At 37.7% G+C, this 16028-nt stretch overlaps 1 protein-coding gene across 17 annotated transcripts in view; it reads left to right on the top strand.

Moving 5' to 3' along the window:
- The first annotated feature begins 2806 nt into the window (after nt 1–2806).
- dlg1b (discs large MAGUK scaffold protein 1b) overlaps nt 2807–16028 on the top strand; it is a 124459-nt gene continuing 111237 nt past the window's right edge. For 5 of the 17 annotated variants that reach the window (XM_051125217.1, XM_051125165.1, XM_051125241.1 and 2 more), the window contains exons 1-2: nt 2809–3475; nt 3822–3953. In XM_051125217.1, coding sequence (XP_050981174.1) covers nt 3457–3475; nt 3822–3953 — 151 coding nt within the window. In that variant the 5' untranslated portion in view covers nt 2809–3456. Of the gene's footprint in view, nt 3476–3821; nt 3954–16028 lie in introns of all 17 variants that reach the window. The other 12 variants (XM_051125269.1, XM_051125258.1, XM_051125231.1 and 9 more) reach the window with 4 other exon arrangements.

Here is a 16028-nt window from a genome sequence, read left to right as displayed (position 1 = left end):
TTAAATGCAGCTTCAAACGATCCCAAATGCGGTTGTAAATGATCCCAGCCAAGGAAGAACGGTCTTATCTAGCGAAACGATCTGTTATTTTCATTTTTAAAAAATGCAATTTATATACTTTTTAATGCCAAATGCTTGTCTCACATTATACGTGAATATTTGTTTTGGAAGTGCACTTCTTCTTTAATGATGGACACATATTCACACTCTCTACAATTCACACTCTTTCTACACTCTTTTGACACAATCTGTAAAACAATATTAAAATAAAGGTGACCTGACTTGACCTGACATCCATTCTCCAAACCACTATAGCATCTCTGGCTATAGGCAGTGAAACGTGCTGGATGGATGGCAAGTCCATCACAGTGGGTTTTGTATATCATACGTTTGAGTCCTTCATGGAGTTTGCATGTTCTCCCTATTTGCATGGGTTTCTTCCAGAAGCTCTGGATTCTTCCACAATCCAAAGACATGCAGGATAGGTCAACTAAAGGCAATAAATTTGCAGAGGGTGTGAATATGTGTCCATCCTTAAAGGCTGTCTCTTTGCCTATGTGTTGAGAAACAGGAATAGGCTTCAGCATCCCTGCAACCCTACACAGGACAAGAAGTTTGGAAAAAATATGGATGTTGTTTTTTTTTTCTTATGTTTTATTTATCCCTTCATGGCCTCCGGCAGGGCTTTTATGGATCCCCGGATGATGTTTTGAAATTAATCCATTTAAATGTGCATGTACAATCACTAAATTTGACTTCTCAGGGAATCACAACATAATCATCATTGAAAACGTCAAGTGTTGGCATTACGACTGACATTTCTCATGGGGAGAGTACCTTTGATGTACTGAGATGCAGCACAAATGAAAGATAAGCTGTTACTCTGGATCAATCATGTCCTGGCATTCTGACAGCCCACTGAAATTATGCCAGAGAATTATCTGTTTACAGGCTGGGATTTGTTTAATAGGCCATCATCACATTAAGAGAATAAAATCAAATTACACGCCATGCTGCTGTATGATTATCATAATACCAAAAAGTTTGATTATAATAAAAAGAGCAATGCTTGTAATAATAACTTCAATACAGCAACTGCAACTGCAATAGCATCACATTATCATTATTGGTGACAAAGCAAAAACATCTAAACTAAACCGTCATAAATGTTTACAGAGATGGAGCTCTAACTGTCCCTGAGAAATTCCTCTACTTGATTTGTTTTAGTTTTATTTCCCTTGTTGTTGACAAAATTTTGTGTCATTACGCTCACCAACACTGCTGCCAAAATCCTGATTTATGCCAAGATTAATTGTGAGCAATTTGTCCAGAGATGACAGCAAAAACAGCTGCTATAATCACTGTTCAGTATGAGAGAGCCAGACGGGATGGACATGTGCAGGGAAGCGCCAATGTAATATTGCTTACAGATCCACATTCTGTCACAGAGAATATGCCCAGTCTCAAATGGTAATACATGTTGATTACATTGACACAGTTCATTAATATTAAACAAATAAAAATGTATGAAAAATGTTACAAAAATACCAGAGTCCCAAAAACCTGTACACAAAGCATGCACGTCTGTCGCCAAGATTGATATGCTGGCCTAAAGGTAAAATCTAAATAACTACTCAAAGCAAATCCAATGTTCATAAGATACAATGCAAACCTGACTGCTCTTGTACACTGTGGCAAGGAGGAGGTAGCCTCTTCAGGATCAGAGAGGATCATTCATAAAACATGACTGTCTAAAAATAAAATCCTCTTTTTACCATGACTACTTTCTAATCTGGGCCACTGCTTTGGTTGTTTTTGTCGATATATGTTAGATTTGATACATTTGAACCATTAAACACTGATTCAATGAGTGTTTGTGGTGTCAAACAACCTTAATTGTGCATTCTGGGATTAAAAACCTTAATACATGAGGAGTACAACAGGAGGTTTTTGTTTTAACCTGGTTTAGGTTATTTCACTGCTGATTATTTGTATTTTGTAATGCATGCAGCATTTTGCAACAAACGCCCACAAAAAAGTATAATATGTCCAATTTTTATTATAAACTATAGTATATAAAATATTTATTTGATCTCAGATATATATATCTCAGATATATATATATATACACACACACACACACACACACACAAACATATATATATACACACACATATATATAGTTTATTTACAAAAACAGATAGCTCAGGTTTTTTTTTTACATTTTCAAAAATCATGTTTTTTATTATGTTATCATTGTGTTTTATTGTTAGTTAGCTGTAATTTTTTTTTTACTTAATCAAAATACCTAACTGCAGTTTGATTGAGATTAACTGGAATGCACAATAAAAAAGTAAAAAAAATTATATATATATATATATATGATGTTTTGCAATACCAACACCAAAATAGTTTCACCCTATAGGGTTGACCCTTAAACCCCTGGATTAACACAGAGAACTCTATGCAAGATCAGGTTCAGTGTGGCTTTACATAATGCCCCCTCAGTTGAGCTTCCACGTGAACAGCTACTACAACTTCTAAGTCAAAGCCAGAGTAGTCATACTTGTGAATGTTTCATTTGGATTGAAAACACAGTCTAGACATAGCAATGTTCAATCACAACATGTCCCGCATGAACTTGTAAGAGCCTATATCCTCATATGGACCCTTGTTTATACCACTTGCCTGCTTAAGTTAGTGAGTCTCCTTTAAGATAGTGTCAAGTCTCACCTTCCCAACCCTGAGCTGAAAGGTAGCTCAGTCCCATGATTGGGCGGTCAAGGGTAGGGTCTATGATCACGTGACATTCTTCCAACCCTGGGACGCCATTTTGGAGGAAAGTTTGGAATTTCTGACACATAGGAAGAAAAAAAGAGGAGGAGATAACGAAAGAAGTTTGACGTTTAGGAAAACAATCCTCATTCCACCGAAGGCGAAGAAGAATGTAGCAAACTGCGGACGTGTGGATTTGAATCGCTTGTGTTCACACTGAGCCCTTGCAAGCGCACGGCAGGGAGGTGTATATTTGCAGTTTGGGGAGTTTTTGGAAGCCCTCCTGCAACTGGCGGCGACATATGTTCAGTTTTTCCCCCGCAGACGCGGAGCAGATTGGCGGTGGAGGCTGAGTCGCAGCGTCTGTGTGTCTTTTGAATGGAAGCGCAGGGCTGTCAGTGGAGTAAAGCTCAATTCTGTGGTGTCGAGCGACTGTCAGGTTGAAGAAGTGCAGCTCTCGCTCTACTCTAAAACCCAGCGGCTCATTTTCATATCAGCCTGAACCGTCCCCATGTTTACCGGATAAACATTTGAGTTTCATGCCAACTGCGTCTGACTTTCCCCCTATAGACACTCCGGATAGACTCGTGTTGGGAAAGGAGCGATTTGTTATCTTGTGTATTGTTAATTTCTATCGCGAGCTCCGCTGTGTTGGTTATCGTGCAAGAGCCCAAGCGAAACATGCCAGTAAGGAAAAAAGGTGAGATAAACATGAGAAAACTCTCATTAAAACTAGGATATACTTTTACACAGTCGGACATTGCAGCTGGTAACTCACTATTTTGAGGCTTAACTGATTATTTCAGACTGTAAAATATTGTATCTCTAAAGTAACTGAATATAAACCCTAAAATTCTTTGTAAATGAATACTGTCATACATTTTTTTTGTTTTGTCCACATAGGTCTTAAAACTTGTGCAAAGTCATTTGCGTCTTATTTAGGCTTTATTTGTAGAGACTATTTTTAAGATATTTCGCGTTATACTGTCTGCTGCAGTATCGTGTAATTATGTAATTCATGAAAACTTTATGTCTGCCCTGTATAGATGCACAGAGGGCTTTGTTACTGCTGGAAGAATACCGGTCAAAACTCAGTAACACTGAAGACAGACAGCTGAGAAACTCCATCCAGAGAGTCATTGACATCTTCCAGAGTAACCTCTTCCAGGCGCTTATAGGTACTACAATGTGTCATTCAGCACTGCCCTAGTAATAATGAAAGTACTGTGTCATGCTGTGAGAGCTACTATTTATCGCCAAGAGTTGCATCTATCTATCTATCTATCTATCTATCTATCTATCTATCTATCTGTCTATCACGTTACTTTCAATTTTATTTTTACATACAAGGAGACACAAGACAGGTGACTAAACTTTGTTGTTGTGAGCACTGTAGGAAATAATCAGTATCTTTTCTTTTTTTTTTTTTAATCATGGGGTGTTCATATTAAGTCTGTGGAGGTTGTGACATTTTCCCTCCAAAACTTTGGTGGGTGCTTGTCATTGCACAGAGGTGTCGAATAGTAAAAGTCAATCAGGGGTATGTGTTACTCAAGCTGTACTGTCATTTAATGACTATTGCCTCCATTTTCAGAGGGGTGAGAACTTAATAACATGTAGGTGACCAGGACACTAAAGCATTTAACTTTGTTTCTTGACCTTAAAGATTTCCTGTCTATTCATAGTCTAAAGCAGCAGTTCTCAATCACGCACCCCCAAACCGCCCTGCATATTATGTGTTTGTTTAACACGTCTGATTCAGATCATCAACTTGTTGGAAGAGAGCATCATGCATGAACTGTTCTGATTGACATGGTCTAGTATTCATTGCTCCCTACTCCCTGAGCACGGGAAATCCGTTGAAATTGACTTCACTTCGGAACATTCATTCACAGATTTGCCCTATGTCACGGCCTGCAGCATATTTACACACAGACAAAACTTACTAGAGAAGTGTGACATAATATACCTCTATACCTGTAAATAAATGCAGTTTAAGTTCACGTCTCACTTGAATGTCGTTCGAATCGAAGATATACACTCCCTTCGAACTGGAATCATGGCAGAATATCCTGTGAAGTCCAATTCACAAGGCATTTATGATCAAATGGAACACACGTCTTAAGTGATAAGAGATGCGCAGAAAATGTGCAGAGCGGGGGGTCGCGAGGACTGGAATTGAGAATTGCTGTTCTAAACAGTACCTGTAGCACTGTGCTATAAATGGTAAATTGGAACTTAATGTTTTGAAGCAGTGTTCATATTGTCCCTAACTGTGAACTATTGTTGAAAATATTATTTCAGGATGTTCTTGTATAAAGGAATCTGAGCTGCATTGTTTTATCTGGTAGTTTATTCGAGGTGCTGCAATATAGTGTTTTTTAGTTCTCTTAAGCCAGCCATTGCAAACTAGGCAAGGAAGGCAACCATGAGGAATGCTGAACAGCCTGTTTGAGTTTCTCAGGGGTTTGACTGGCCATGTGCCAGTGACTCTCTGTGTTTGACCCTCAAGGTGTGGAGGCTTCCTGTAATAATTTTATCCTCTGCTTCCTATTCTTTAGAAAAAAACATGGATGTTTTTGCTTGGGTGGCTGAAGGTAAACAGTATTAGTTAAGGCATGCTTAGTTACTTGTTTTAGATTTGTCAACTGAAATGATCACACAGGCTGGTAAGCTTCCTTTTTGTGAATGTATTTTACTCATGTGTCTTGCTTCAGTTTTAAAAGCTAACTTGGTTTGTAAAAAGCAGGAAAACTTAGCAATAGATGGGGAAATGTAACAGACATTTTAATTGCATATCACAAGACCACAAGCTGTAAATATTTCCTTCTATTGCCCAGGCCGAAGTGCTACACAGTGTCTCATCACTGTTCTGTATCTTAGAAAACTATCTTACTCTAAGCCATGATGAATCTTTGTGCTCAGCATCGATAAGTATATGAAACATACATGTGTAATCACCTTATGCATAGCGTCATTCACATTCGCAGAAATCCCTCTTCTCATGTATGTTCCGCATGCATGTTTTTAAGAGCGCCGCTAATGAAAAATGCACTGGAGTGACGGTTTCCAATTTGACTTTTCTTCAGATATGTATTCTAAAGGACAAACAAAATGTAATCTGTCTGTTGACATGATTACCCTAGTCCTAATCCGTAGGCTGATGATTTACGATGGTTTCTCTGAGAGAGCATCACTGCAGACTCAGTGCATGTATCTCAATGATTAGAGCCTTAAGATCCCTCCCTGGATGCCAGAGAAGAAGAGTTAACCAGAGCAGGGCAGGTCTCCTCCTGCATACAAAATGTGGGTCACAAGATAGACCAGGTTTACCCTTGACAGAACCCACCTGCCTCATAAGTTCCTAGTTAATTGTTTTGAAAATGAGACTCAGAGTAGGGGTGAGATTAAATGACATTATCTAAAGTAGATAATGGCCAGGTTTTATTCACACACAGAGGAACCTTTTTTAAAAAGCTCTTAGTGCTTCACAAAGAGCTGGAGTGGTGAATTTGATATCACGCAGGCAGGCCGATATCTTGTCCTAATCTTTATTCAGAGGTCCTGTCTGAAACTGGGTAACAGAATATGTAATGGATTAAAATCACTTCCTCAAGTAGATAGGAAGCATCTCCTGAAAGCACATTGTAATCACTTTGGCGAGCATCAAGCCCAGGGCTCGACAATAAGGAGTGCCCGATGGCCCGGGGCCAGCTTGAAAGACGTCACTGCTGCGTCGTCAGGAAAGTTTATCATTTGCACGCGTGTTAATTTCAACTTTTCAAGCGATCAGAGAAAGACGCGTCTCTGGCAGAGACTGAATTTGCGTTCATTCAGTCCGTCTGCTGTCATTTCATTTGTAATAAAATAATAATGATAAAATCATTTTTGAACAAACAAATAATGTTTGAACTTTATATTAGGCTAGTAGGTTTTGCTGTGAAATCAAAATTGAAATCGAGAATTGTACAATTTAACTGGTAAGTAAAATTTTAATATCATATAAGCTTATTTATTAAAATAAAAGATAACATGGGTCAAAAACAATGATAACGGCAACTCTTTTATTTTTTAGATATAGGGCCAGTAAAAATTTTGACTGGGCAAGTAAAAATTTGAACCACTGGCCTAGCGGGCCAGTAGAAAAAATCCTTAGCATTGAGCCCTGAAGCCAAAAAAAAACCAAAAAACAAAAAAAAAAGAAACAACAGCTGAGCTATATTATATATTTTTAATGAGTTCCACATGTGGCTGATTGTGGTCCTGTAAATGATTGTAATTTCTGAAGTTGATCATCGCAATCATTTTATTAATTATCTACAGAAAGCATTAGTGTTCCAAAGTCTCTAAATGAGCCATCAGATAATGAAGACATGTGTCAGAGTTAAAGAGACCCGGCAGGCTCGGTGAACTGCAGAAATTCTATCCTGCGGCTGCAGAGGTCTGTTAATCGGACGTCAATACAGCACTCTGTTTAAGGGCTGCCTTACCACAGATCTCATTCTGGAGGCAGAAGAGTGAACATGAGACATGAGAGAAACCTGGGAGTCGGCTGATAGTTACACCTTTGTTTTGACTGGCTCAACAGAGAGGGCTCATTTCCCATGAATTATAACGGCCGTCTCCGCTGTGGAATATAGGGAATTTAAAGGGGTCCTATTATGTTCTTTTACAAAGTCATGCTTGGTGGTTTAAAGAAGCATTATTTTTCACATAATTTACATTATTACGATACCTTTCTACCCAGCCTGGCCAAATGGCTCGATTAGTTCCGGGTTTGCTGAAGGCCTGCCTTTCGAAAAACGAAATGTGTTGTGATTGGTTAGCTGTTCCAGTGCATTGTGATTGGCGAACAGCTTAGATGGTGTTTCAGTACTGCCATGCCAAAGCAGCTCTGTGTACAACTGTTAGCGCAAGCTAGATTAAAGTGATTCTTATGTTTTAAATATGGATGTTTTTCTTACAAAAACACATCGATTAGCTACAAAAGGCTATTATTGCCCCCCCTGGAGCCGTGTGAGGCACTTTTAATTATGGATGGATGCACTTTATTGGACTTGTTTTGGACTGATGAAGAGAAACACCCGTCTATGCCATTCTAAAGCTTGGGAGTGCCAGGATAATTTTTAATATAACTCCGATTGCATTCGCCTGAAAGAAGGAAGTCATATATACCTAGGATGCATGGAGGATGAGTAAATAATATGCTACAGTAGTGTTGGGTCCTATCGTCACCCTGCAAGACCGCCAATACATACATTATCGTGCTAATTTATTTAATTATTTACATACTTAGTTTCATTGCCTGAAACCAGCTCCAGCATAAGGCTAAAAGCAGCCTAATGTTTTTAATATAACCTAATTTGTATTTAACATGACAACAATTGAATGAAAATATTGTAAGCTACTAATTATAAATGTTTACATTTCCGTAGTTATTCAAAAAGCAGGTACAGAAAACGAGCAAAGAATATCGTCACTGATTAGCCTAGCCTAGTGTAGTGCAAGTTTATGCATTTTAAAAAAACAGTCACGTTATAAATGAAGCTATCTACGCTGTGTGATGAATAAATCTCTTACCACACACTGCACACGTCTGCGGCACGGCTCCGACATGGCCACCGGAGATGATCACGGTCACTTTTGTCAATGCTTGTGTTTATACCCGCCACGGCTCATTGAATCATCCCAGAAGTGGCTAAAGTTAGGCTAATCCCCCACCTCATTCCTACCCACTCTCCAGCCATTCTAATTTCAATAGGCGGGATTTATTTTAATGATATTCTAATGGCCGTGTTGTGACATCATAACATTCGGAAAACAAACGCTGTAGTCCAAGGGAGCTGTTCGTTGTAGTTCTTAAAAAGGGATTTTTTTAAAAAACAAAATATCTCCCTTTGGAGTGGACTTTGAGATTTGTAACTTTGTAGATCTTTTTTTATGCCCAAACGTACACACCACACACCGACTAAAATGCAAAAAGTGAAAAAGCATAATAGGACCTCTTTAAGGAAATGAAGTCCAGGGTCCGGTTGCATAAACTGCTTAAACTAGTCTTAAGAAGTTAGTCATCTATTTTTTTAAAGGCACAATATGTAGGTTTTCGCCGCTAGAGGTTGCATTTTCATAACAATAGGCAAAGCTTGATGACGCTATCAAGGAAATGTCGTTTTATGTATGGAATTCACGAATCATGCTCACGGATGAGTTATTTTTTATTACCTGTACCTTCTAAAGTTATTCAAACAGTGAATAAATTATACAGAGAAAGCAAGTAAAGAACATTAAAAATGGCTTCAGTCAAGAACGAGCATAAGCACTCTCAAAAAAAACTCCCCTTATAATCCTTAAAGCTGTCTATACATGGTTTGATGAATGAATCTCTTACTTACATCATATGTACATCTACACTTTGTTGTTTATGATAAGAGAATTTGTGATAGAGCAAAGTTCAGTTAGCGAGCACATACACAGATCAACAAAACTCATCTGGTGATGCTGATGACTCATCTGAATGCCTCCGATTGGCCATTGTGTTCATAAGCTTGTGTGTGATTTGATTATAATGCGTAACACTGTAAAAACACGTAAAAAGAATCTAAATTTAATGCTGCAGTCAACGTTTTTAATCTAATTTTCATTTTATTCACACAACCATTATGGATTTAGTTTAACTATACAGCGGAAAATTGGAATTTCTCTGGATTTACAAATCCTTGGGAAATTTTGGGATAACGTAAGTACACAACTGTGTGAAATATATCACACTGTGCAAGTGGTTTTTGGATATTTTATAACAAAAATCTAACATATTGTGCCTTTAAGACTGGTCATAACTTTTAAAGTCAGTTATAAAAAAGTAGACTAATCTAATTTAAATCCAGAAAGTAAGTCTGATTAGCTACTTGTTGGTCAAACTAGTTCTTTAGACACAGTCTTAACATAGTGGTTATGTTTAAAGACCTGGCCCCAGGTCTTTGGCTTTTTACATTCTGTTATGAATCCGCTGTCATCTGCTATTTTCTGTCAGAAAATAAAGAGTTCAAGTGTCTGGGGTCACATGCAGATGACATCTCTATCAGATTTATTTGTGATGGTTCCATTGATCACTGTGTGGACTTAATTCTAAATCATTTTAATTTACCATATTGTCTGATGCAGCTTGTGGTTTACAATGGTTCTGAACAGTGCACCTGTTTAGATTGATATCGAACACATTTGGGCTGATATTCTAAAGATTTTTGTGTAAAACAAGAACCTTTGGGTTTGATGTGTCATTGTAGTACTACTAAAACAGGCAGAGATTAAAAGAGCTCCATTTTTATCACGCACATTGCGTACTCACAGAGCATGGATGGGGTCACTGAACTTGCATGAATAAACAAAATGCCTCATAATGACACTGGTATTATATTAAGGGCAAAGTAGAGCATTCAGTATTAACCTCTTAATAGCTGATTCTCAAACAATGATTAAAACTCTGTATACCTAACTCAGAATGTCATGCTTATTAGTAATTTGTTTCAGTCATAACTTCATCTGATGCCAGACTGTTTTACCCCAGAGACCAGATTAAAGATCAAACTCCTAAAGCTCCCTTACTTTATTTAATCATATGCATGTTTTGTCCTAGCTGACCAAAAGCTTGAGGACAACCATGTTGTTGTCCATACTTCTTACATCTGCTAACAAACAGATGTAATGGTTTTGGAGTTAAAGGCTTGATTTGAGAGATTCTTTTTAGGACATTTGATTGGGATTAGTTTTACAGTGATGATTGGGTTATTATTAATTATTAATAGAAGCTGTCTGCAGTTTCATGCACTGATTAGGGATGGGATTGGGATTTGTTTCTAGTTAATATGGCCTGTGGGGAACATACAGAAGGTAATATTTGCATCACAAAACTCATTCAAATGAACAATTTATGTGTGATTTTCATTACAATAATTACATTATGTACTTAAAGGGAATAGTTCACCCCAAAAATTAAAATTCTGTCACTAATTACTCAACCTCATGTTTCAAACCCACAAGACACTCAGTCAACTTCGGAACACAAAATGAGATTTTTTTGGTGAAATCCAACATCTTTCTGATCTTAGACAGCAACGGAATTACCAAGTTCAAAGCTCAGAATCGTAGTAAGGACGTCAGTGAAATAGTCCATGTGACATCAGTGGTTCAAACGTAATTTTATGAAGCTACGAGAATACTTTTGGTGTGCAAACAAAAATAACGACTTTTTTTTCAAAATTTCTTCTCTTCTGTGTCAGTCTCCCGTGCATTTACGAGAGTACCACAATGCGTGTGGTACTGTTGATGCAGGAGCCGGTGTTCTGTCATAGAACCCTTGTTTACATGCAGAGGAAGATGAACGCTGTGCATAAAACCTCGTAAATGTCTGAAGATTTTGACAATTTTTTTGCCCAGCCTTACTTATTTGAACCAGAAAATAAAGATGAACTAAGAGAGATGGATGTTCTACATCAGGACGCTAGTTTCTGCGTCGGTAACACTACATGCATGTGTTGTGGTACTCTCATGAATGTGCAGCTGAGACTGACACAGAAGAGAAAAAATGTTGAATAAAGTCTTTATTTTTGTTTTCTTTGCACACAAAAAATATTCTTGTAGCTTCATAAAATTACGGTTGAACCACTGATGTCACATGGACTATTTTCTCTATATCCTTGCTACCTTTCTGGGCGTTGAATGTGGTAGTTGTGTTACTGTCTATGCAGGGTCAGAAAGCACTCTTGATTTCATTAAAAATATCTTAATCTGTGTTCCAAAGATGAAAGGAGGTCTTGCGGGTTTGACATAATTAATGACATAATTTTCATTTTTTGGCCGAGTTAACCCTTTAAGGGGATGCATTAATTTGATGATTAAGATGATGATCATACCTCACACTGCTGCTCCAGTGGCGTCTGAGTAGTCTGTGATTGGACTTTTTTTGTTAAATGGGATTTCAACAGTATGTAAACCACCAACTGTTATTTTTCTCAAAGGTGGTAAAAGATTCACCAAGCAGCACAATGAGAAATTTAGCTGTAGTTAATTACGGTGTTTGTAAACTAAATGCGAAGAGCATTGCAAAAAACATATGGCACAGTCTCCAACTCACCTATCCACATAAAATGAATTTCTCACAGATTTTGACCAGTAGTTAGTTAGAAAACCAGTATGTGTTTTTGTTAGTTTTCTTCACACAAAAGTTTGATTTGCAGTTTAAATCGCAAAGTACGTTTGTGAAATACAAATGCATCAGACCTCCACAGGGAAACAAAGTTTAATCTAAAATTTGTATACAACTATGTCCATAGATTCACTTTTGTAATTACTGTTAGGAATTGTTTTAAGACAAATACAAGATACAACTCCTTTACTCCTCCTATATCGGTATACAGAAATTTGGAAGCCCCACCACCCACTCCTGAGGGAGAGCCATGGATGGAACAAACTCAAAACTCAAACTGTAATTGCAACATGAGGTGATGAGAACTTTTGCTGCCTGGCATTAACATCATTATGGAACAGAATTCCGATTAGATTTCTATTCTGCAGGAAAAGTAGATCAGATTAATGTCCATTTGCAGAGACTGAATTATGTGGTCAAGTGTAAATGGAATGAATGTGTAGTTTAAATACCCCCCCGAGTGATTGTTAGCATAAATACAAAATGTGTCAGTTATACTAGGTTAGTACATTAATGATTTGCTTGCAAATAGAGGGTCTTTCACCATCTGCTTCCTGATGTGCTTCAGTGAGATTCACAAATGAAGTTATGAAATATTTTCCTCAGATAATGCAGCTGAATCAGCTAGAGTGCTGTGTAAACGCACACTCTTATATAATGCATTTTTAATTAGTTTGATGCATGATGATTCAGCTTTTGAAAAATCTGAATGTTATCATTAGGACCTTTGATTTATGTGTCGCAGATTGTTTTCAATAAGATAGTCTAGTTCTCTTTTTGTCCCTGTTTTTGGACAGGTTGATTGCAAATTTGAAGCAGCTCTTGACATTTTGTGTTCTACTTCTTTTTGTGTTCTTTTTAATTTATTTTTCTTAACGCTTTAAAGAGTTGTCACATAACCAGCAGTTATCTGCTATCAGATGTCACTACATGTTATAAACAAGACATGCTTTGGAATAATGTCAGCCACTGGCACACACATAGAAATGTCAGTTTCTTCTTGTTAGACATTTCAATTTCCAGGTAGTTGGAGACCAAAAAAGACCTGTGATCACAATAAAAAAAAAAAGCACAATATTTTCAAGAAGGTGAACTGAAGGCCCTTGCATTTTGCCTGAATAACTTCAGTCTTTAGTTTTCAGTAAACAGACTCAATATTTGTTTCCCATTTTTGTTGTTTTATTTTGGGAGTAGTTGCATGACTGAGAGGCCAGTCAGATGTTAAATGGTAGGATTCTGTGACAACCTCTAGCTTCTCTAAGACTTACAGGGGCACTGGCAAGTGAAAGAACAGCGATTAATCTCAAGAAAAAAATCCTGGATTAGTTTACCCAACCAGAACTTTCGTGTCTGTGGGACAAAAGTTTTATTTTATTTTTGGACAATCTTAAAGGTGGAGTGTGCAGTTTCTGCATTACTAGTGTCACAGCATGTTTTCAAACACTCTTTGCAAACGCTCCTTTTGTGTGTCATGGGTCTCTAATAGTAAAGGCATGTCTTGACAGGTAAAAGTAGGCTACTTTTATTAAAAGCTTCAACATACTAGGAAAACCTTCAACTTGAAGTTTAGCTTGCCTGTTGAGAAGAAATGCTGGAAAACCTTTATCAATTGAAACCCAAACATTCCAGCAAATTCCTCCATCTTGTAAAGACATTGCCAATGTTTACCCTTGTTTTACCCCATTGTCTGTCTTTATTTTTTATTTTTATTTTTTTTAAAGAGTTCTATTTATAGGCTTTTAGGCCTTTATTCGATAGGACAATAAAAGGCAGACACGAAAGCATTGGGCAGGGAGAGGGGGGGCGGGATCAGCAGGACCTTGAGATGGGAAACAAACTCGGGTCACCGTGAGCACAGTTGCGCTATATGTCGGCGCTAGGGTTGGTCTACCAAATTGGCGTCAGACGATGTCTACAGTGAAACGACGTCTGTCTACAGGACAATAACATCGTCCATTGTTAGGGGTGTGTCCGAAGCCTGAATCCTTATTCGGAAAGGCACCGAAAACTAATAACACGTTCTACAGAGCCACTAAAGGGACATGGTTAGCCACTTGCTAGCGGTAGCCGGTTACATTACAGTGCATAAAATTTTCACTTACCACATAACAAATTTCAAAAGTGAAAATAAAAATCGAGCACGCGTTTAAAAGCAATTTCAGTGCCCTACATATTAATAGCGGCTCCCCGTTCTCCCCCATATTATATACAGTATAGTTACCCAGTGATATACAGTTGCAATCAAAATGATTTAACCCCCTTGACCTGCAAGACATTTTGCTGCAGAGAACAAAAAGTTATGGAAACAATTCAACAAAGGCATCAGTAAACTATTAGAGAAGGTCTGTTACACATTTCAGTGATACTGAGAATGTAACATTGATGAATCATGATAAAAATCTAATTGGCTCCAAACATTCATGTTCAAAATTATTCAACCCCCAAAAGTCACATTTTGTGCATCTTTAATTCTTTAAAACCACCAATAAACGCTGCCTGTAAGTGTTTAGAATCTTCTGTCAGTCTCTCAGTACTGCAGTCTTAACCAGATAATCTTTGGTTTTCACATTGCTACTGCTTTCCACTTGCTGAAACCAAATATTTTCAATGAGAATTAAATCAAGCGTAAGTAGATTTGGATGTATACTTTGGAATGGCTGTCCTGCAGGAAAGTCCATTGGTCATCAGTTTCAGTCTTTGCACCAAAGACATCTCAATTCTTGCCAAAATGGCATGATACTTCAAAGAATCTATGATGTCCTTCATACGGTCATGATTTCCACTTTCTGCTACAGTAAAACACCCCCATACCAGAAGTGGTCCACCTCCAAGTTTGATGATGGAGATGGTGTTCTTCTGCTTATAAGTTTTTTTTTTTTTTTTTTTTTTTGCACCAGACTGGTGATCCATGGGTCCAGAAAGGTCCAGTTTGGTCACATCACTCCATAAAACATTCTTCCAGAACTCCACAGGTCTAACCAAATGAATTTTAACATGTTCATGTTGGCCTTTTATGTTCTTCTTGGTCAGGAGTGGCATTCAGCAAGATGCCCAACATAAAGGCCATAATTGTCTAGTGTTCTTTTACTCAGCATTGAAATGTGTTTCCTCCTTTTATCAAGTCATCTTACAAGTCTTTGGCTGTACATTGCAGGTTTTTCTCAGTTGCTCTGATCAAACATTTTTTGATATTGTGCTTTTTCTTCAAGAACCTGTGTCTCTAAGCACTTTTAATGTCTTGGAAATCTTCATGTAGCCTTAGACTTTCTAATGTAATAAAACTGATCTTCTCTGTAGCTTTTGAGAGAGCTCTGTTGATTTTGGCATATTTGCTAGTCAACTGCAGCACATGCATGGGCTAAGTTTAAGTATGGATAACAGCTCAAGCTAATTCTGTTTTTTGATAGTTTCTAAAGGCTTAATTGTGTTAAGACCATTTTGTTGCCCACCATACAAATATGTGATTTAAAAACAGCAGTGTTGAATAGGGGTTGAATAATTATGACACAGCTGTGTTTATTAAAAAATCCTATAACACAAAAATATTACATTATATTTTGACATTATCAGTTTTAATTTGCCAGTAAACTGTTATAGATGCAATTTTTGTAAAATCCTGGAACTTCAGAAAAACTTGTATTTATAAAGTACTGCAGTCTGTGAGGGGTGGAGTAATTTTGATTGCAACTGTAATTGTGAGAAAAAGTATTTTTTTCCCCCCTCCCATCATGTGTTTATTCCCTTTAGAGGTCTGTAGTACACATAATTTCCTTTTCCAACATGGTATGTGTATATGGCGTGTTTGTGGGAGGAATCCCGATGTTGGCTTAACATCGTGATGTCTGTCAGTCATCAGTGATGGCCAATGATATTGTCTGTCGGCCCAACCCTAGTCTGCACACTAACCATGAGGCTGTTGGTGCCGACGTGTCTGTGTATTTTGGCAAGTCTTCGAATTTTGGCTTGCACTTCTGTAACGATACCTGAATTTATTTTTCCACACTGGCTAAACACCCTCTGGCTTAGCCTGGACAGTAGCAATGTGCCAGAC

Source organism: Labeo rohita, chromosome 2, assembly GCF_022985175.1.
Source record: "Labeo rohita strain BAU-BD-2019 chromosome 2, IGBB_LRoh.1.0, whole genome shotgun sequence".
NCBI classification, from domain to species: Eukaryota; Metazoa; Chordata; class Actinopteri; order Cypriniformes; family Cyprinidae; genus Labeo; species Labeo rohita.
The sequence above is the reverse complement of the archived record's forward strand: the minus strand, read 5'-3'. Positions and strand labels throughout refer to the sequence as shown.